We start from the raw sequence: 22,185 nt of genomic DNA on the forward strand, positions 1-22,185 counted from the left end.
TTCTGCTCATTCACAGCCGGCAAAGTCTTTCAAGGGAGGATTTGCAGTCACAGACCTTATCTAGCTTGGAGAGCTGCCAGGCAAATATCTGCAAAACTTGGCAAGGAGTCTCGGAGAGTCACAAACTAATGAAGCGAACTAATTGTCTCCTGCAAACTCCATTCCCCTTTCGCTCCTCTTTTATTTCCTCTAAGAAGGGGCCATTCATCATCCACCTGCATCCTTACCCCCAAGTCAACCCTTGTTCTTTGGCTATTTCCTTCACCTGGCAACTCTGCGCATACGCACACTGGGAACAGGCTCCAGCTGTTCCTCTGCCTTACTGATGTCTGACTCTGAAGGCAGCTGATAACTGGCATACGGCCCTGGCCCCCTTTCTGCCTCTGACACAGAGCCCTCATCAGAACCTTTCCCAGATTCCAGGACTGGCCCATCTTCCTCCCCAACCTCCTCACTTTCCGAATCTGCTGCCAGTTGTTCTGGCTGCTGGTGGGCCAGAACAACAGATGGAATCTAATCAAGGAGAGAAACACCCTTGAACTAAGGAGAAATTTCCTAACAGTTAACCAGCGGAACTGGCTTGTCTTCAGAGGTTGTGGGTGCTCCATCACGGGAGGCTTTTAAGAAGAGACTGGACAACCACTTGTCTGAAATGGTGTAGTTTCCTGCTTGAGCTGGGAGCTGGACTAGAAGACTTCCAAGGTCCCTTCCAACTGCTACTCTATGACCCAAAGGTGCTTATTTTTTTCAAGATATTTTTTCTGTTTTTTCTTTGAAGACATTTCGCTTCTCATCCAAGAAGCTTCTTCAGCTTTGACTGGATGGTGGGGAATGGAAGGGCATCAAGGGCAAGGCAGGGATTTTTCCAATCTGAGTTTTTTCAATGGTTTCCTTCAGGCAAGCGCTGGGCTGGTTTGTTCATTCAGCTTTGTTACATTTTACGAGCTGTTAAGTACTTTTGGCTGAATGCCCAGACATCTAGTTAAGATTTTTCCCTGCTGCGGGAAATAAAAAAGTGGCAAAAAGTGTCATTTTATTATATTATTGTGTTTGCTTGCTTTTCTGGTGCTATGGGAATAAAAATGAATACCTGGTAGGCAGAATTTTTTCCCCTATTTTCCTCCCCAAAAACTAAGGTGCGTCTTATACTCTGAAAAATACAGTATATGGCAAATAAATTGTATTTCAAGCTTTTTATTTTATTAATATTTCATGTTTCTAGATCGCCGGTCTCACCCAAGGAATTTTTCATGCAATACCTTGACTCTTTGACATCTTTCTTTGGAAAAGCATCTGGAGGCAGTTCTGAAAAGGTCTCTTCCTTGCTTTCTTTCTGGAATTCTCCGAAAGGCTTAGTTGCTCCCTTAGCGCAGTCACTGAGGAGGAGATTCCCCTCCATCAGACTCCATTTTTTCTGTCGTCATGGAAGGTGGAGCTCTGTTTTTCAGACTCCGCCTTGTTGTTCTGACATTCAGCTGATTGGTTCTGTTGGGTTGATGGAGATTTTGGCTTCTTTTGTTTGGTTCATTAGCCGGCGACTGAGACATCTGTTTTCGAAACGTTCGGAGCTGTTGCAGTAGAGAACATTTCCCGGTGCAATTTTTGCTAGAAGAAGAGAGTGAGAGCGAGAGAGAGAGAGAGAGAATGATTTGGTTAATATAGCCCACGGGTGTCAAACTCAAGGCCTGGAGGCCGGACCTGGCCACTGGGGTACTTAGATCTGGCCCACGGGGCTGCCCTGAAAATAGCAAAATGGCAACCAGGAAAAATGTAGCCACAGCTGCGGGGGGGGTGTGTGTGTCTGTAAAGTCAAAGGACAGGTAATCCTTGACATACAACCACAATTGAACCAAAGCTTCTGTTGCTAAGCAAGGCAGTTTTGTTAAGTGAGTTGTGCCCCATTTTACAACTTTTTTTGCCCTGGTTGTTAAGCGAACCACTGCAGTTATTAAGTACGTAATGTGGCCATTGACTTTCCTTGTCAGAAGCCAGCTGGGAAGGTTACAGAACCAGGGTGGCGCAGTGGTTAGAATGCAGCATTGCAGGCTAATTCTGCCAACTGCCAAGAGTTCGAACCTGACCGCCTTCCAACCTTCTGAGGTCAGTAAAATGAGGACCCAGATTGTTGGGGGTAATAGGCTGGCTCTGTAAGCCGCTTAGAGGGGGCTGGAAAAAGCACCGTGAAGCGGTATATAAATCTTCAAATGGTTATCACATGACCTCAAGTCCGTGCAACCGTTTTAAACACATACCTGTTACCAAGCATTCAAATTTGGTTCATGTGGTGATGGGGATGCTGCAACGGATTATAAGTATGAGGACCAGCGACTGGTAACTTTCTAGTGCTGTTGCAGCTTCGAACAGTCACTAAACAAATGACTGTAAGTCGAGAACTATCTGTATCCCTTGGGTACAGAATCAACTACTGTATTTGCCTGAAAACAATACAAGGTCTTATGTTCTTTTGACCCCTGAAATAAGCGCTTGGCCTTATTTTTGGGGAGGTCTTATTTTTTATTATTATTATTCTTTTTTTTAACATATTTTTATTTCAATTTCATAACATACAATCACATGTGTATTATACATAGCCAATATCATATAGTATTAAATAGTAATTACATCAGTTCCTCTTGTCCTCAACGCCCCCAAAAGATTAACACCCATTATTAGCTCTTCTACTCTCCCTACACCTCTTTCTTCTACCTCTCTCTTATTTCCTATCTTCCCTCCCTCTTCCTTTCCTACTCTATTTCCCCTTCCTTTCTCCTTCTTCTCTCTCTACATTCCACTCCTCCTTATCCTCAACCTCCTCATCTTCCCCCTTACCCTCTCTCCTATCCCTCCCTTCCCACTTTCCTTCTCCCTTCTGCTTCCCACTCCTTTCGTTGGTGTATTTCCGCTTCCATACTACTCTATTTCCTCTTCCTTTCTCTTTCTACTCTCTCCCCTTACCACTCCTCCTTATACTCCTCATCTTCACCCTCTCTCCTATCCCTCTCTTCCTATCTTCTGCTCTCCTCTACTTCCAACTCTTCTATATCCTGACTTCCCTCCATCATTTTCTACTCTACTTCCCCTTCCTTTCTCCTTCTCTTCTCTCCCTTTACCACACCTCCTTATACACCTCATCTTCCCCCTTCACCCTCCCTTCTATCCCTCTCTTCCTATCTTTCTTCTCTCCTCTACTTCCCACTCTTCCTCTGATTCACTTAATGTGTTTCGGCATCTGAGCAAAATCCCTTTTGTGTTGATGGTATTTATAATTCCATTTCAATATACTTAAAAAAGAAAAAAAATAACAGTATACATGTACGATCATCCAACATCCCTCCTCCAGCTTAGTAAACTCCACTCCCTCCCACCCTCCCCACAAGCCCCTAACTTTCCCCCACCCTGACTTCCCAGAACCAATACAAGGTATAAATCTTTAACAAAAACAGTTTAAGATATACTTAAGAGAAAACGTAGAAAGTTAATAACATCTTTGAATTGATCTTAGATCCTCCTTGCTAGGCTAACTATAAACAATTTGTATCGTTTCTGATCTTAGTCGTAAACTATCTGAAATTTTCTAGACCCATATTTATTTTGAATATAGTCAGTCCATTTTTCCCAGTCTGGTTTATATCTCTCATTTGAGTTATCCTTGAGATATGCAACTATTTTAGCCGTCTCTGCTAAGTTTGTGATCTTCAATATCCATTCCTAACTAGTAAACAAACCTTATTTCTTCCACTATTGCGCCACCAACAATCTAGCTGCAGTTATCAAATGCAAAGTCAAGTTGATCTCTACTGCTGTAGAGTCTGTAATTATACATAACAAAGAATAGGTGGATTTTTTTTTTGAGAGAGAGCATTTTACATAATCCATCATATTTGTGTCCAGAATACCTTAACCTTTTTATAAGTCTACCATGTTTTTTTCCCCAACCCGTAGCAAGGCATTCCCCAGAGCATGACCTTTAACGTTCTCATCCACCTCTTTATTATACAGCAAACAAGCGGCCATATACCAAATCAAACCCTTCAATACTGAGCACTCCATTTCCTGCTAAATTAATCCAATCGCTTAACATTCCATATTAGGGATTTAGTTACCATCCTTAGCCCCCTGAAACTTTTTAATAGCCATCTGAACATCTTGAAATTTAACCTTTGGCCTAGCTCCTCCCACTGTTTCTGATGTAACACCTGTATGCTCCTGAACGATGGCTTGTGTACGTTGCTTTCTTAATTCCTGTTCCATTCGCCTGGTAACCACACGGTTTTGTCTTTGTTCTTTAGCATCTTGTACCTCTGAAATAACAAGTTGATCCTCCCTTGTTAAAACTTGAGTGACTTGCTTTCCATCATAGCCTTCTCTTTGTCTAGTTCTAGAGGAAGAGGGTTGTCCACCCATCAGTATGTTGGTGTAGAAATCTTGAGCTTTCCATACTGTATTGAGGCGATGTCTTTTTCCAAGATAGCTAAATGTGATGCCGGTTGGTGCGTCCCATCTAAAAACTGTATCTGGCGATTTTTGAGCTCTTCCACTAGAAAGGCATAATCTTTCCTCGATCTCAGCATTTTAGGTGGTATCCTTCTTCAAGACAGTCACCTCCCGACCCCGGATTTGAAGCTTATTTTTGTAGGATCCCTGTAATATCGTATTTCTCACATTTCTAGTGGCAAAGTAGACCACTATATCTCTTGGCAATTGTTTTTCTTTTGCCAGCGAGGAATTAACTCGATAAACCTTTTCGATTTGCCAGTCAAGATTCCCTCCCGCCATCAGGTCAAAGGCTTCAGAGAGAGTCTGTTTCAGGTTCTCTTATGTACTTTCAGGGAGACCCCTTATCCTTAAAGCCAATTCCATTTGCCTATACTGTAGCATTAGGAGGTCTTATTATTTTTGAGGTGCAGCAGGTGGCAAGCATGGTCACCTCCTGGCTGCTGCTGTGTTGCAATATTTTCAGGGAGGGTTAATTTTTGGGGAAGGGATTATTTTAGCGCATGCACTCAAAAGCCCAATTGGGCTTATTATCCGGGAATGTCCTATTTTTGGAGAAACGGGGTAGTTTCCCAAACAAATGCAGAATGGGATTTGTCGCTGTGATGCAGTGCGGGGTTGCAGGTGGTGCGCCCCGGTACGAGTGTACCAAAGCCTGCCCGGAACACTGGGTGCCGTTCCGCTATGGTGCTCCAGAGGGCCCGCCCACCCGAGCTCCTTACCTGTCTATTAAGCCTTTGGTGTGTACGGTGCCTGTGCTCTGCTCTGCTGAGCAGCTGCAGCGTCACGGAGGCTTGTGGAGGCATCGCAGGCATGTTTCCGGTTGGAACTGGATCCGGAACCCACCACTGCTGTGACGATAGCCTCATTTTAGGTGTATGAAACAATGACCATCGCTCACCTATACTGTGATGGCAAAGAGAACTCATCCATCCTTCCTTCTTCTTTGCTTTGGGTTGTTCCTTTTATATCTTCCTCGTCGTCAGAGGAGCTGTCGCTCAAGCTGAAAAAAATGAGGGGGAAACCTCACCGCTATGTACCCCTATCGATGGCCACTCAGCAGAAGAACAGCTACAGACCTGGTAGGAGTAAGCTTTGAGAAAGCTATGTGTCAGGCCTGCAGCCATCTTTTCTTTAGCCTGCCACACTTTCCATTATTCTACTATGCAATTTCTATTGTGGGAAAATGAGAGAGGGGATTGTACAGAGTTAGATGCTACGTAGCCATAACAATGTTCTTTCCAGAAAGCCAAGGTCATCCTTTGTCTTTGCAACCTCTGCACCTGACTGGAATTAGATGGGTGGAACTGCCAGCATGGCAATGGGAGATTGGACCGTGTGATGGGACTTGTGGGCGTGGGGGCAAGATCTTGAACGTTCAACTGAGCGGGGAAAACCGGGAAGCTTTCAGATTCGGGTTTTCCCAGATGTGCCAACATGGCTCCCTTCATAAATTGGGACTTTGAGCAATATGTTGCCTTGGACTCTGATTTACTTTTGGATGCTATTCAGGGTTTGGCATTGAGCGAGTGTCTGCTCTCAAGTACAAAGTAAAGAATCCATTTCTCAAGAGCTTTCATCAGAACGGAGCTCAGCAAAAAGCAGCTATTTTCAGAATTCAAAGGAGCTCCTTTTTAAGTCTTTAGCTCAAAGACTCTAGCCTACAGTTTGGATTTATTTATTTTTAACTGTTTCATATTATGTGACAAGGAGCCTCGGCGAGATGGGCGTAGTAGGCACACCTGCTCTCACATTGCGCTTTTAAGTTCCCCAAAAAGAAAAGAGGAAATTGTAGCCCATATTGATCCATTAAAAAATATATCAAAATTCACAGTTCGGACAGCACCGTTATTAGAATCAGCGAAACAGACTCAAAAATGTGCCAAGGTTCAGGTTTTCCAGTACTTTGTATTAGATATTACAAAAAGCAGGGGTTGGGAAGAAAGAAAATAATCTCCCAATTAGGCCAGATGTTACAGGCAATTCTTGTGCTGCTCAGACTTAAACTGGTGTCTGAATACATGGTTCAGTAACAGGCACGATCAATTCTGGTTTTGCCCAACGTTTAGGGACAAAAACAAAAGTTGGATTTGATACCCCATTCCTTTCAATCGCTGGGTGGTACTATCGTTCTTTTTACTTGTACCTTGATTATGGGAGATTATGCAACCTAGCATGGACGCATTCTGTGTTATTGGAATACGAGACAATTTGGTCTGCTGGGGAAGGCAGCAGGCTAGAAACCAGGAGATTGGGAGTTCTAGTCCCGCCTTAGGTCTGAAAGCCAGCTGAGTGACTATGGGCCAGTCACCAGGAGACTGGGAGTTCTAGTCCTGCCTTAGGTATGAAAGCCAGCTGAGTGACTTTGGGCCAGTCACCAGGAGACTGGGAGTTCTAGTCCCGCTTTAGGCATGAAAGCCAGCTGAGTGACTTTGGGCCAGTCACCAGGAGACTGGGAGTTCTAGTCCCGCCTTAGGTCTGAAAGCCAGCTGAGTGACTTTGGTCCAGTCACCAGGAGACTGGGAGTACTAGTCCCGCCTTAGGTCTGAAAGCCAGCTGAGTGACTTTCAGCCAGTCATCAGGAGACTGGGAGTTCTAGTCCCGCCTTAGATATGAAAGCCAGCTGAGTGACTTTGGGCCAGTCACCAGGAGACTGGGAGTTCTAGTCCCGCCTTAGGCATGAAAGCCAGCTGAGTGACTTTGGGCCGATCACTCTCAGCCCAACCCATCTCACAGGGTGGTTATTGTGGGCAAAATAGGAAGAGGAGGCAGGGTTGGATATTTTTGCTGCCTTATTTGTAAAAAATATAAAGGTGGTTACAAATAAATAAACAAATGATGCACCTCATACTTTTAAATAATAAGTAATTGCGGTGTCTATATAGTCAATAAATCTTCTGTCTTCTAATTTCAGGCTAGGGTTTAGCCCTAGGATTTATGGGGGGGAAAAACCAACATACACCTGGCAGGAGTTTAAATTAGATCATTTCAGAGAATTCCTTCCAAATCTTTGAATCAATTATTTAAGGCTATGAACACAGCAGTGGCATTCCCTCTTTTTAATGTTTAATGTTCATATCTTCGATGTGGGTTTGTTCCCTGTGGCCTCTGCTGCATCTGTTCTCCCTTCTAAATCTTAGCGGTATCTGCTACATCAAAACATACCGTATTTTTCAGAGTATAAGACGCGCCTTAGTTTTTCGGGAGGAAAATAGGGGGGGAAATTCTTCCTACCAGTATTCATCTGGTTAGTCCAGTGTTTCTCAACCTTGGCAACTTGAAGATGTCCGGACTTCAACTCCCAGAATTCCCCAGCCAGCATTCGCTGGCTGGGGAATTCTGGGAGTTGAAGTCCGGACATCTTCAAGTTGCCAAGGTTGAGAAACACTGGGCTAGTCCTTGGCCTGGTCAGCTTCAGCACATTAGTTCGCTCGCTGGTTTTAAGGTTGGGGATGATGGGGGCTCTCCTTCTAAAGCATAGCTGATTGTCGGAGGGAGCAGCAATTAAAAAATCAGGCAAAGCAGGGAAGATCAGTGTTTGGGCTGAAAAACAGCTTCAAAAGCACAGCTGATCCCGTGTGGGAGCTCCAGTGACTAAAGCAGGCAAAGCGGGGAAGGAGTAAGAGAAGGCAGCAGCTGTTCTGGGTAGGCTGAAAACGCAGCACGCAGAGCCCCAAAACACAAGGCATTGTCGGGGGCAATCTCTGCAGCCAAGGAAGAGGACACATGGATGCCGAAGGGGAGGGGCCCACAAGTGGGCGGGGCTACATTTGGAGTATAAGACCCACCCAAATTTTCAGCCTCTTTTAGGAGGGGAAAAAGTGTGCCTTATACTCTGAAAAATACAGTTGACTTCCTATATTTTTCTTTTTAATCGAGTCTCAATTTAAAAGCAAAGGGATCAAAACTTAGAGGCAGAGGTACCGTCCTCCCCCCCATCCCCCCCGGCACCCACACTACGTCACTCGTTGCTGCAGCTTGGATCTTCGAGGAAACAAAAACATCTTCGGGTCCCACAATTACGGGAAAATGACACACTGCTAATACCTTTCTGTTTCATTGGTCCAAGATTCCACCTTTTGAGATAGGGTGCCCCTTAAATCAATATATACAGTTGGAGGCTCCGGAACACACAAAGCTGCTGGAATCCAACTCTGACCATTTTTTATGGGTGCCGGAACAGAAAGGTCTCTGAAAGCAAAAAATAACAGTCACTTTTTGCAATATCTATTGTGCGCTGCTTTTACAATAATTATTTCAGTGTTATTTCAATCACTCAGTGGCGCAGTGGCTGGAGTGAAGCACTGCAGGCTACTTCTGCTTATCACTGGCTGCCTGCAATTTGACAGTTCGAATCTCACCAGGCTCAAGGTTGACTCAGCCTTCCATCCTTCCGAGGTGGGTAAAATGAGGATCCAGATTGCTGGGGGCAAATAGGCTGACTCTGTAAACCACTTAGAGAGGGCTATAAAAGCACTGTGAAACAATATAAGTCAAAGTGCTACTGCTGATTAGATGTAGTGGCGCAGGGGTTAGAATGCAAATTGCAAGCCAATTCTGCCCACTGACAGGAGTTCAATCCTGACTGGCTCAAGGTTGACTCCATCTTCCATCCTTCCGAGGTGGGTAAAATGAGGACCCAGATTGTTGGGGACAAGAGGCTGCCTCTGTAACCCGCTTAGAGAGGGCTGTAAAGCACTGTAAAGCAGTATATAAGTGCTATTGCTATTAGTGCTAATATCATTTAGCGCACAAGCCAAAATAGCCTTTTTCTATACAATTTGTTCAGAAATGACTCAGTATAAGCTAGGTTGAAACCTGGATTGAGCTCTTCATTTCCAACTCTTTGGAGTGAGACTGCCAAACCATCACTTAAGGTATTGCTCATAACCTAGAAAAAAAACATATGCTCACTTCTCACAGTACAGGTAGTCTTTGACTTACGACCACAATTGAGCCCAAAATTTCAGTTGCTAAGTGAGACATTCGTTAACTGAGTTGTGCCTCCTTTTAAAATCTTACTTGCCAGCGTTGTTAAGTGAAACTGGCTTCCCCATTACTTGTCAGAAGGTCGCAAAAAGGGATCATGTGACCCTGGGACAAAAATATGAGCCAGTTGCGAAGTATCTAAATTTTCATCACATGACTATGGGGATGCTACCATGGTCATGAAGTGTGAAAAACAGTCATAAGTCACTTTTTTTCAGTGCTGTCGTAGCTACGAACAGCCACTAAATGAACTGTTGTAAGTCGAGGACTATCAGTATTGTATAACACTTTTTCAGTAGCAAGAAACTTTGGGCAGATCTAATGATGCTTCCAGTCGAGGTTGTGAGCCATAAAGGTTGGCAAGATTTATTAGCCAGGTTTGCCTTGTCCAAATGAGAGCTGAGTCAAAAAAAAATAATATCTCTATTTATGCATAAGTAAGAAAGAAGGCCTCTCACTCAAACAGGGAGCAACTTAGCACTTGATATACAGTTCAAACATATTCATTGGTTAGCCTCATCTGACTCCTCTGTGGTGTAACTCATGTGTCATGTAACATTTCATAGCATCCCATAATAGTCTCAGTATGATCTTGTTAAAGGTCATCCTCATATTTAGGAGACATGCTTTCCATATTATATTGAGGTTCTAAACTTCAAAAAAGGTTCTAAAGTTAAACTCCTGCGAGTCCCTTGGAGTGCAAGGCCATCCAACCGGCCAGTCCTAGAGGAGATCAACCCTGACTGCTCTTTAGAAGGCCAGATCCTGAAGAGGAAACTCAAGTACTTTGGCCACTTAAGGAGAAGGAAGGACTCCCTGGAGAAGAGCCTCGTGTTGGGAACGATGGAGGGCAAAACAAGAAGGGGACAACAGAGAATTAGATGGATGGATGGAGTCACCTTGGACTGCAAGGCCATCCAACCAGTCAGTCCTAGAGGAGATCAACCCCAACTGCTCTTTGGAAGGCCAGATCCTGAAGTGGAAACTCAACTACTTTAGCCACCTAATGAGAAGGAAGAAGGACTCCCTGGAGAAGAGCCTCATGCTGGGAAAGAATGGAGGGCAAAATAAGAAGGGGACGGCAGAGAATGAGGTGGCTGGATGGAATCACTGAAGCAGTCGACGTGAGCTTAAATGGACTCCAGAGGATGGTAGGGGACAGGAAGGCCTGGAGGAACGTCATCCATGGGGTCTCAATGGGTCGGACACGACTTCGCAACTAACAACAACAACAAAGTGAATAGACTTCTTGAGCTGGAAGGGACCTCAGAGGTCTTCTAGTCCAACCCCGCTGCTCCAGGCAGGAGATCTTATTCCAGTCTGGACAAATGGCGGCCCACTCTTTCTTTGAAGACCTCCAGCGATGGAGCACCCACAACTGTACAATCTTTGGCAGGTTTGAGCCAGTTCTTATCAGACTCGGAATTCTTCACCGAGACTTCCTCACTTTGTTACTTCAAAGAAGAACCATTAGACCAGTGTTTCTCAACCTTGGAGACTTCAACTCCCAGAATTCCCACTGGCTGGGAAATTCTGGGAGTTGAAGTCCACAGGACTTAAAAGTCACCAAGGTTGAGAAACACTGCATCAGGCCAACGGTGTCAAACTCAGTTTCAATGAGGGCCGCATCAGGGTTGTGTTTGACTTGGGGGGTGTGTGTTAGGGTTAGGGGGCAGGGGAGTGTGTGACCAACTCAATGTCACACGTGTTGGGGAAACCTGTGGTGGCTCGAGCATTCTGCCAGCAAAAACAGGCTCCCAAGCTCCGTTTTGGGCTGTGATGTCCTCCTGCAACCTTCGGCCGCAGCCCTCCCGAGCTCTGTTTTCATTGGCACCATGGGGCAGTCCTACAGACGAGATTTAAGCACCTCCCGGGTTGGATGTGGCCCACAGGCCTTGAGTTTGACACTCCTGCATTAGTCAAAGAAATTCTCAGTTACTGAAAACATTCCCCAGAGAGACTCCTCTCTCCTGCTCCATCAAGGCAAGAGAAGTGACCTACCTCGCATCTCCCTGGCATTTGTCAAGGCAGGGAGATTTGGGCGGGCGCTTCTGCCAGGGGGAGAGAAATGCCTTCGACTGCTTACGAGACAATTCTTCCAGTTTTGCCATCAGCTTTGATTGGGTCACAGCCCTGAAATGTTCTGGAGGTGGGAAAGAAGAACTACTTCATCTTGGCTGGGAAAAGAAATGCCAATATCTTTCGTCTAGCCCATCAGGAAAGCAGTATGGATTATTCACTCATTTACAGAGCATTTTGAAATCCTTATTTACAGGAAGGTATAATGACAACCCTATCTCATTCAAATGAAAAAAGAAAGTTAGTTTGGAAGAGTCATACTTCTTATGAGAGTTGAGCACTGGGGAGAAAAACTATGCAAGTGTTAATAGCTTTCAGCCAATTTGTTTTGCTGTAGAGTCATAGGTAAAGTTATATTGCAGAAGTTAGGTTTCCAAAATCTTTATACATTTGCAGAATACATAATACCAAGAATTGCTTCCACTAAACAGTTGTATTAACAATGGCTTCAGTTCCCATAATCCCTCTCCAGTAAAATCAGTGTTGTAGCCCGCCAGCAGCCAGTGGAGCTGGCATCTGATTCAGGAGCAGTGAGGAGGTTGGGGAGGAAGATGGGCCAGTCCTGGAATCTGGGGAAGGCTCTGACAAGGGCTGAGATGGGGCCACAGCCATATGGCAGTTATCAGTGCCTTCAGAGTCAGACATCAGTGAGGCAGAGGAACAGCTGGAGCCTGTTCCCAGTGTGTGCATGTGCAGAGTTGCCAGATGAAGGGAACAGCTAAAGAACAGGGGTCAACTTGGGAGTAAGGCCACAGGTGGACGATGAATGGCCCCTCCCAGAAGAAATAAAAGAGGAGCGAAAGGGGAGTGGAGTTTGCAGGAGACAATTAGTTTTCTTAATTGGTTCATGACTCTCCGAGACTCCTTGCCAAGTTTTGCAGATATGGGCCTGGCAGCTCTCCAAGCCAGATAAGGTCGGTGACTGTAAATCCTCTTTTGAAAGACTTTGCAAGCTGTGAATGAGCAGAATTCACAGTAAATTAATAAAAGGGTTTTTTGTCGGAACAAGGAGTTTCCTTCATGCTCTTGGGAAGCCTCGATCACAACAGTCAGGTTAGCTAAGATTATGGGAGCTGAAGTTGAATTTAATCTTCAGGGGATCAGATTGGGGAAGATCAAATGATCAGGAAGAATTGGGATACATTACAGTAGGAATAACTATTCAAGCATTACATTGTGCCCCTATGGATATTCAGTTGCATTTCCACCACTTGTTGCAGATTGAGTTGCGTTCTAATGGTTTTGGGAACTCACCACGGCTCAAAGAAGGAGATTCAGCTTCCCCTGGCCAGCTTGTAGCCTTGTTTTGCTTCTCCAGCTTCTTGAGAAGTTTGTCCAGATGCCATTTCTCAATATCCTGGAAGGAGAACCGTTTGTGAATGAATAAAAATGATGGATTCACCTTGGATTCAATCATCAAAAAGTTTCTTTGGAGTATAAATTTGTAATGTTTTGTGACTTTAAACCAAATGTGTCTTTTCCCCGGAAAATGCCCCTATGTTTTCCAAACTACCTTTCGGAAGACAAATGCAAAGTACTCTGTTTCCCCCAAAATATGATCTCCACGGATAATAAGCCCAATCAGGCTTTTGAGTGCATGCGCTAAAATAAGCCTTTCCCTGTAAATAAGCCCTTCCCAGAAATATTACAACACAGCAGCAGCCATGTGGTGACCACACTCGCTACCTCCTGAACCTCAAAAATAAGACCTCCCCAAAAATAAGGCCAAGTGCTTATTTCGGGGGTCAAAAGAAAATAAGACCCTGTCTTATTTTCGGGGAAAGACAGTATTGCATAGCCCTGATCACGACCATTTAAAACTTTGCAAAATTGTACTGTACACTTGTGGCAAAGAGCTCCTGCAATGGAAGGAAGTATACTTTTTCAACAAGAGACACATAATCAATGATAAAAAAGATTTAACTGCGCGATCTGTAAGTCATGTCTATCTGTAAACCATTATAACTCTTTTTCGTTTTTATTAAGCTTTATAACAACATCCCTTTGGGGCACTGCAAGTTTCCTTGTATCTTAATCCATCCCATTTTATTTTCAGTCAGTGCAATGTTAAGAATTTAGCTGTTTTTGCCATCTAAATGACACTTTTTATACCAGGAAAATGTTCTGATATATTGCCCACTTTGACTGCTGTATAAAACGTGTATGGATTCCATCCAAGCTATCAGGCTATTCAAGAAGGCATCGTCTGTATTTCCAAACACTTGCTCCCAAACTATATATTGAAAAAGACAATATAATGTGCCAAGTTTCAAAACACGAACAGTTAGAAATGTGTGTTGATGTTTCTTTCATATCAGAGCCCCGAGCTTTGCATTTGACAGCTTCAGGACCACAATAGCAATTGTGCATCATTCTGAAGACATAAACTGCCAATTACCGCTGAATAGCATCACAGTGGCGACAAATATGTAAATTTAAGCCTTTCATTCTGATTCAGACACTGTTGGTGATCAAAGCTAATGTTGTTTCCATTGTAAACTCCCATCTATTTGTTGCCTCTTAAAAGCAGAAACCAAAAAAGGGCCATTACGCGGTTCTTGGCTGCTAAACCTCCCAAAAATGGAAGACCACCCTATCCCCACCCCCGCCCCAAAATGAGCTCTGTTCTAAAACAGCAAAAGTTTGCTTTGGCCCTTAATCAGATGCTCCGGCTTAATTTGTCACATCAGGCTGGAGCTAACTGTGACTTGGCAAGGACCCCAGAGATTGCAGGGTGAGGAGGAGGTAAAGATGGCAAATCCATAGCAATTACATTTAAAGCATCTTTCCAAAGAAGCATGACAAATTATGCCTAAATCCACTTTGGCTACAGGGTGCTAGTAAAAGTAAAGGTAAAGGTTCCCCTCGCACATATGTGCTCGTCGTTCCTGACTCTAGGGGGCGGTGCTCATCTCCGTTTCAAAGCCAAAGAGCCAGCGCTGTCTGAAGACGTCTCCGTGGTCATGTGGCCGGCAGGACTCAAAGCTGAAGGCACACGGAACACTGTTACCTTCCCACCAAAGGTGGTTCCTATTTTTTCTAACTTGCATTTTTACATGGTTTCGAACTGCTAGGTTGGCAGAAGCTGGGACAAGTAACGGGAGCTCACTCCATTACGCGGCCCTAGGGATTTGAACCGCCCAACTGCCGACCTTTCTGATCAACAAGTTCAGCGTCTTAGCCACTGTATCCCTATACAGGGTGCTACAACCCTTCAATAAATGTATTAGGTCCGAGATATGTTCAGGAAACAGGATAAACTCATGAGCTCTGAAACAGGACTGTTTACAGTTCAAAAGTAGAACATAGCTTTGCCAGACTTAGGTCAAAGGAAAGTTCCAGCTTTGGGGCGTGGTTGGAGCTTCTTATAACCTGGCTTGGTCATTCACAATTCTCCTCGTGCATAAAGAAAGATTACATTGCTCTGCTAGTACACAGGTACATTCATGCCTTGTAAATAATCGGCACCTCGGCCATTTTGCCATCACCCTCCCAACATCAACTGCCAAAGGCTTATAAAACTAAACCAGCAATGGGGATGTCGGGTTTCCGAAAGATGCCCGAATTAATTCATTAGCCTCAGGCCAAGTTTCAAAAGAAATCCAGTCATTTATTAGGAACACCATTTCGGCAATACCCCATTGCAGTCAGATCTGACGTCATTTAAATTATGGCTGAACTTTAGAATAGCATAGAATAGAATTTTATTATTTGTATGCCGCCCTTCTCCGGGAGGACTCAGGGCGGCGAACAATTCAAGGGGGAAAAAGGGGAACATAAAAAACAAAATACAAATAATAAAAGTAAACAACAGTCGCACAACCATACATGTCAAGAGGGGAGGGAACTCATCACCCCCAGGCCTGCCGGCAAAGCCAGGTTTTGACGGCTTTTCGGAAGGCCTGGAGAGAGGTGAGGGTCCGAATCCCTGCAGGGAGTTCATTCCAGAGGGCCGGAGCTGCCACAGAGAAGGCCCTCCCCCAGGTAATAGCCAGGTGGCATTGGCTGGTAGATGGCACCCGGAGGAGGCCAACCCTGTGAGATCTAATGGGTCTGTGGGAGGTAATTGGCAGCAGGTGGTCTCTCAAGTTTCTTCTTGCCCCCGTTTCTTCCCTCCACTCAGTCTGTGTCATAAATCACATTCTCCAATGAGGTTCACCGCCTCACAAGTCTGCTGTAGTAATCTGAGATCCGACTCTAGCCGAAGGTATGCATGGAATGCACTCCCCCCTCCCTTTCCTTACCATGGCAACTTGATAACAGTCATGCAAATGCTTTATGAGTTGAGAGGGCAACTATGGCCCCTTATGACTTTGTGGACTTCAACTAGGACTGAGCATGGCTGGTTCAGGAATTCTAGGAGTTGAAGTCCACAGATTGTAAAGGACCCATAGTTGCCCACCCCTAGACTAGACCATCTAGCTTGGTCTTGTTGTTTCTAGTTAGTGAGCCATGGTGGTGCAGTGGTTAGAATGCAGTATTGCAGGCTAACTCGCTGCCCACTCCAGCAGTTCGATCCTGTCTGGCTCAAGGTTGACTCAGCCTTCCATCCTTCTGAGGTGGGTAAAATGAGGACCTAGAATGGTTTGAGGCAAATAGGCTGACTCTGTAAACTGCTTAGAGAGGCTGTAAAGCACTACAAAGTGGTATATAAGTCTAAGTGCTATTGCTAGTGCCATTCCTTAGTATTTCCACAAAGAACTTTTCTAGTCCTCCCTAGAGATGTTGGGAACTTAACTAACACATTAACTAGCACATAACTGCAGAAATGGTGCCACAGTCAGAACTTTGAGGATGAATCACTTTTTTCAGCACCATAATACCAAACAAGCAACAAAGATGATTTAGGGGACTGGAGGCTAAAATATATAAAGAACGGCTGCTGGAACTGGGTATGTCTAGTTTAATGAAAAGAAGAACTAGGGGAGACACGATAGCAGTCTTTCAATATCTCAGGGGTTGCCACAAAGAAGAGGGAGTCAAGCTATTTTCCAAAACACCTGAAGGCAGGAAAAGAAGCAATGGATGGAAACTAATCAAGGAAAGGAGCAACCTAGAACTAAGGAGAAATTTCCTGACAGTGAGAACAATTCATCAGTGGAACGACTTGCTTCCAGAAGCTGTGAAAGCTCCAACCCTGGAAGTTTTTAAGAAGAGATTGGATAACCGTTTGTCTGAAGTGGTGTGGGGTTACCTGCCTAAGCAGGGGATTGGACTAGAAGACCTCCAAGGTCCCTTCCAACTCTGTTATTCTATTCTAAACTATTGTTAAACAAATGGTCATAAATCAAGCACCCCCTGTACAGAGCCAGATATTCCGATCCATACCTTGAAGCGAAACAGTGTCAGTCCCTGAGGATGTTCAGCTGAGACAACTGCATCCTCCTTTTTGACTTCTGCCATTCTTCCTCTGTCGTTTTTATTTTGGGATTCTGGAGAGCCTGAGCCAGAAAGAGGTCTCAACGGTACTTTGGAAAGGATCTTGGTTTCTATGAGCTTCCTCCGCTCTTCCTCACTACCATCCCACACTTTTCCGGGGGTGACTCTTGAAATAGCCTCATCCAACTGTTGCTCGTTGATCGAGATTTCCAAAGAACTAATGGCATCTTGTCTTGGCTCGTCTTCATTTTGAGATCGGAGGTCAAGCAAGAGCCCCCCCTTAGGTTCGGACGGAGGGATCCCCTCGTTCTGAAAAACTGACCTTCTCAGATCTTCATTCCAGGTCTCCTGAGGATGTCTCATAAAGGAAAAAGTTTCCTGAAAGTTCAGAAGAAACATCAGTTACCTTGCCATAAACAGTGTGGGTCCTCCTCAATTTATGAGATTAAGTTGGAATTAAGATTAAGAATTTCCTTTGCTGAGCAAGGCAATTAAGTGACTCACGCCCGATTGCACAACTTCGATTGTTAAGTGAATCGTTGAAGCGAATTGTGCAGTTGTTAAGCCAATCCGGCTTCCCATTGTGACTTTGCTTGTTTGAAGCCAAGCTGGAAGGTCACAAATGGTGTGTCATCCTGCAAAACAACTTCAACTGAAGCCATGCTTACTTCTGCTTCGTTTTTTGGTTGCCATTCAAGGTGGGGAGAGGAATTTAGGAATAGCAATAGCACTTAGACTTATATACCGCTTCACGGTGCTTTACAGCCCTCTCTAAGCAGCTTACAAAGTCAGCCTACAACAATCTGGGTCCTCATTTTACCCACCTCGGAAGGAGGGAAGGCTGAGTCAACCTTGAGCCGGTCAGGATCAAACTCCAGGCTGTGGGCAGAGTTTGCCTGCAATACTGCATTCTAACCACTGAGAAGGGAGGGAGGGAAAAAGGAAGAGCAATAGAACACAAACTTATATACCACTTCACAGTGCTTTTACAGGCCTCTCTAAGTGGTTTACAGAGTCAGCCTCTTGCCCCCAACAATCTGGGTCCTCATTTTACCCACCTCGGAAGGATGGGAGGCTGAGTCAACCTTCAGCCTGGTGAGACTTGAACTGCCAAATTGCTGGCAGCCGGCAGCCAGAAGAAGTAGCCTTGCACCACTGAGGAATGTGGTGCCACAGCTGGCTAGTAACAGTCGCTAGCCAAGGTCATATCAATGGACACCTGTCGAAGCCGGGGGGGAGAGAGCCTACGACTGGACTGATTGGCCCATGTGACCCGAGAGATCTGAGAGACATACGGGGATGGGGAAATCCTATTCTTTTAATTATCCCTATGCGCGGGAATAATTTAGAGCTGGTTTCACCTTTCTAAGTGCTGATATGATGGACTCAGTAAAGGGTTTCTTGAACCTGAACAAAGTGTCAGGAGTCCTGACATCCCGGAGTTCATTACTCGGAGCTATGACATGCTGATCACGTGACCCTGGGAGGCTGCAACCGTCATACATACATGGCCAGTTGCCAAGCGCCTGAATTTTGATTCTGTGGCTGTGGCAATGTTGTAATGCTCATACAGTAAATGTGAGGGTTGGTGGTAAATCACTTTTTTTCAATGCTGTTTCATTTCAAATGATGGTAAATTGAGGACTAGCCGTAACATGTTTGAAAAACGTTAAGAGATTGAGGCAAAAGCTTTGTGCCCCGACTGTTGTATACATACCGTTTCCCCGAAAATAAGATCTCCCTGAATAAAAAGCCCAATCGGGCTTTTGAGTGCATGCACTAAAATAAGCTCTCTCTGAAAATATTTGGTCCCCACCATTTCCTCTGATTGGTTCAGGGGTGGGTTTCAAAATTTTTTGGAACCTACTCTGTGGGTGTGGCCTCCTTTGTGGGAGTGGCTTGCCGGCCATGTGTTTTTTTTCCTTTCTTTCTTTCTTTCTTTCTTTCTTTCTTTCTTTCTTTCTTTCTTTCTTTCTTTCTCTCTCTCTCTCTCTCTCTTTCCTTCCTTTTGTCTCTCTGTCCCTTTTTTCTTTTTTTATCTTACTCTTTTTCTTTCTTTTTTCTCTCTTTCTTTCTTTCTTTCTTTCCCTTTTTCTCTCTCTCTCTGTGTCAGTCTCTCTCTCTCTCTCCGTGTGTGTGTGTGTGTATGTGTGTGTAGCAGTGGTAGGTTTCAAAAATTTTTGGAACCTCTTCTGTAGGTGTGGCCTGCTTTCCGGGTCCACTGGTGGAACCTCTTCTAACCGGTTCGGTAGATTTGACGAACCGGTTCTACCGAATAGGTGCAAACTGGTAGGAACTCACCTCTGGATTGGTTGCTGTGCAAACAACGCCAGATAAGGTGAGGCCGGGGGGGGGGGAGGAAAAGGGAGAGGGGAACATGCACCCCACACATCCTTACCTAATGACCACTTCCGCAACCCTAGCCACCGCCCTCCTTCTGTCACGCTAATGGAGGCCACAAAAAGAAGTGGCAGCCCCAGCGACACACAACACAGCAGCTGCCATGAGGTGACCACGCTTGCCGCTTCCTGCACCTCAAAAATAATAAGACCTCCCTGATAATAAGGGCAAGCACTTATTTTGGGGGTCAAAAGAAAACAAGACCCTGTCTTATTTTCGGGGAAACACGATATATATATGCCACACACGCAGATAAATTATGCAACAACTTAATTGGGTAAGTGAAAGATCTACCAGCTGCCTCTGCACAATATGTAATGCTTGGGTAGCATTACCCTTGGTTACTTTTGTCGTTTCGATTAGCAAGTTGTGCAAAAGCAGCCCATTTTTGGCTTGTGTCTCGGTGTTCTGTGCTTATCTAGAAAATGGTCAAACATGGTAAGTCGAGCAAGTTTTGCAACTGCAGCCAAGGAATTTTGTACCAAACTTCAGTCAGGGGATGTCTTCAAGTAAACTAAAAAAAAAAGCTCTATTATTTAAGGCGTTAACAACGTCCTAATTTGGCCCAACTGAGCCTTATTCATTCTAGGTTTAAATACAACCAGCAGAATGATTAGATAATTAGAAACAATTACCTGAAAGTATGATTCTTCCAGCGGCAGGTCTTCTAATTCTTCCGTCAGGTCAGGAATCAAGTTGGACTGATCTCGTTGGAAGAGAAAAAGCTCCCCATCTTCATCGCTATCAGCCTGTCACGTAAGAAGTAGAAACTGGATGAAATTTGTTAAAAGCAACAATAGAAAGTGACATTGTGACAGCTGCCTATTGTTTCTTTCAGGGATATCATAATTCTCAGCATAACGTAACATAAACTCATTTACTTGGAAGGAGTAATACAACATAAACATGGAATCATAGAGTTGGATGGGAGCTTGGAGGTCTTCTAGTCCAGTGTTTCTCAACCTTGGCAACTTGAAGATGTCTGGACTTCAACTCCCAGAATTCCCCAGCCAGCATTTGCTGGCTGGGGAATTCTGGGAGTTGAAGTCCAGACATCTTCAAGTTGCCAAGGTTGAGAAACACTGTTCTAGTCCAACAGTCTACTCAACAGGAGACCATATAAGCTGAGTGTTCAACCTTGGCAATTTTTAAGAGCTGTGAATTTCATCTCCCAGAATTCCCCAGCCAGCCATGGGGAATTGTGGGCTTTGAAGTCCACAAGTCTTAAAAGTTGCTAATGTAGGACATTGTTGCCCTATAGCATTCCAGACAAATGGCTATCTAGTCTCTTCTTGAAAACTTTCAAGGATGGAGCACCCACAATTTCTGGAGTTAAACCAGAATCTTAGCATCTATAGTATTTCACTAGAAAAGTGTCAGGGTTCCAAAAAACACCCCCAATGAAATAAAACTCCGAGGCTGGTGTTTCCCCAAAGTTCCACTTTATTAGAAATGTCATGTTGGCGCATCTGGGAAAACCAAATCTGAAAACTTCCAGGTTTTCCCACCCAGTTGAAAGTTCAACACCCACAAGTCCATCCCATGGTCCAATCTTTTACTGCCACAAAGACAGATTCCTCCCACATCCAGCCAGGTGCAGGAACAAAAGCAACCTTGACTTTCTGAGAAAGAATGTTATTATGGCTACACATCACCCAACTCGGTATAATCCCCCTTCCCATTTTCCCACAGTAGAAAGTGTGTGGCAGGCCTGAAATCCAAAAAAGAAAAGATGGCTTGCAGGTCTGACAAAAGGACCTTTAAAAATAAAAGAGGACTGTACAAATCACAGCAAACAATAGTATAATTTAACATCAGATTTTTAAAAATCTGTTGAGGAATGTATGCTCCTGGGACAAAACATTATACTTAACTTTTACAATACATGGTCTCAACTTGAGTTTCTATGACTATCGTAGCCTGGCTTGCAGAGAAAGGTGGCTGCTTTATCAATGAATGAATGAATGAACTGGAAGGGACCTTGAAGGTCTTCTAGTCCAGCTCCCTGCTCAAGCAGAAGAACCTATACTATTTCAGGTAAGTGACTGTCCAGTCTCTTCTTAGAAACATCTAATCCCTTTCACTTTTGTCTTGGAACGGGGAATACAATCTTGAAAAATGCTTCTGCAAAACTTCACCTCTTGGGTGAATAAATTCCTCTGCCTTGATCAGAGTCACTTAAGTGAGATGAGAGGTGTAGAAATTAGATAAATGCATAAATAAAAGCAAGTGAAATCAAACAGAAGTGGGATTACCAGGGATACATCAGAGTCCATCGAAGGAATCTCATCTCTTACTGCAGATAGGAGGGATCCCCACCGGAAAGGAGTGCCCTGGAAATCAGGGGGACCCCCCATTTCCTGGTTTCCATCCCCCGATGCCATCTGAAGGGGACCTGGGCTACTCGTTGAGAAAGGATTCAGTGCATGGCACTATAAGGCACAAAGCAAAAATTGCAAAAAATAATAATAATCAACATCCATCCAAATGGAGAATTGCTAAGTTTGATACAGGAGACTCAATAGGGTTAGTTCTCCTGGGGTCTCCCTGGGGGTGTTTGGCCTTGACCCTTGACTCTCAAAGACCACAAGAGGACCAGACGGGCAATCTGTTTTAGTTCCATGAATTAAATATTTCCTTCAATTCCATCATTTAAATATTTCTTTCAGTTACGTGAATTAAATATTTCTTTCAATTCCATCAATTAAATATTTTTCAGTTACGCAAATTAAATGTTTCTTTCAATTCCATCAATTAAACATTTCTTTCAGTTACGTGAATTAAATATTTCTTTCAATTCCATCAATTAAATATTTTTCAGTTACGCAAATTAAATGTTTCTTT

The 22,185-nt window shown here is 44.2% G+C and overlaps 1 protein-coding gene across 1 annotated transcript; it reads right to left on the minus strand.

Moving 5' to 3' along the window:
• Nucleotides 1–1,178: 1,178 nt before the first annotated feature.
• On the minus strand, nucleotides 1,179–21,779 carry DNAAF8 (dynein axonemal assembly factor 8). The gene is given in 9 exon segments (XM_014052444.2): nucleotides 1,179–1,393; nucleotides 1,395–1,605; nucleotides 5,396–5,497; nucleotides 8,542–8,685; nucleotides 11,485–11,626; nucleotides 12,817–12,919; nucleotides 16,891–17,319; nucleotides 19,977–20,090; nucleotides 21,597–21,779. Coding segments are annotated over 9 exon segments (1,557 nt in total). The 5' UTR covers nucleotides 21,726–21,779; the 3' UTR covers nucleotides 1,179–1,210.
• Nucleotides 21,780–22,185: the final 406 nt, after the last annotated feature.

This window comes from Thamnophis sirtalis, unplaced genomic scaffold (assembly GCF_051295495.1).
Source record: "Thamnophis sirtalis isolate CommonGarterSnake01/CBP01778 unplaced genomic scaffold, rThaSir2_p1.2 scaffold_14, whole genome shotgun sequence".
Lineage (NCBI taxonomy): Eukaryota > Metazoa > Chordata > Lepidosauria > Squamata > Natricidae > Thamnophis > Thamnophis sirtalis.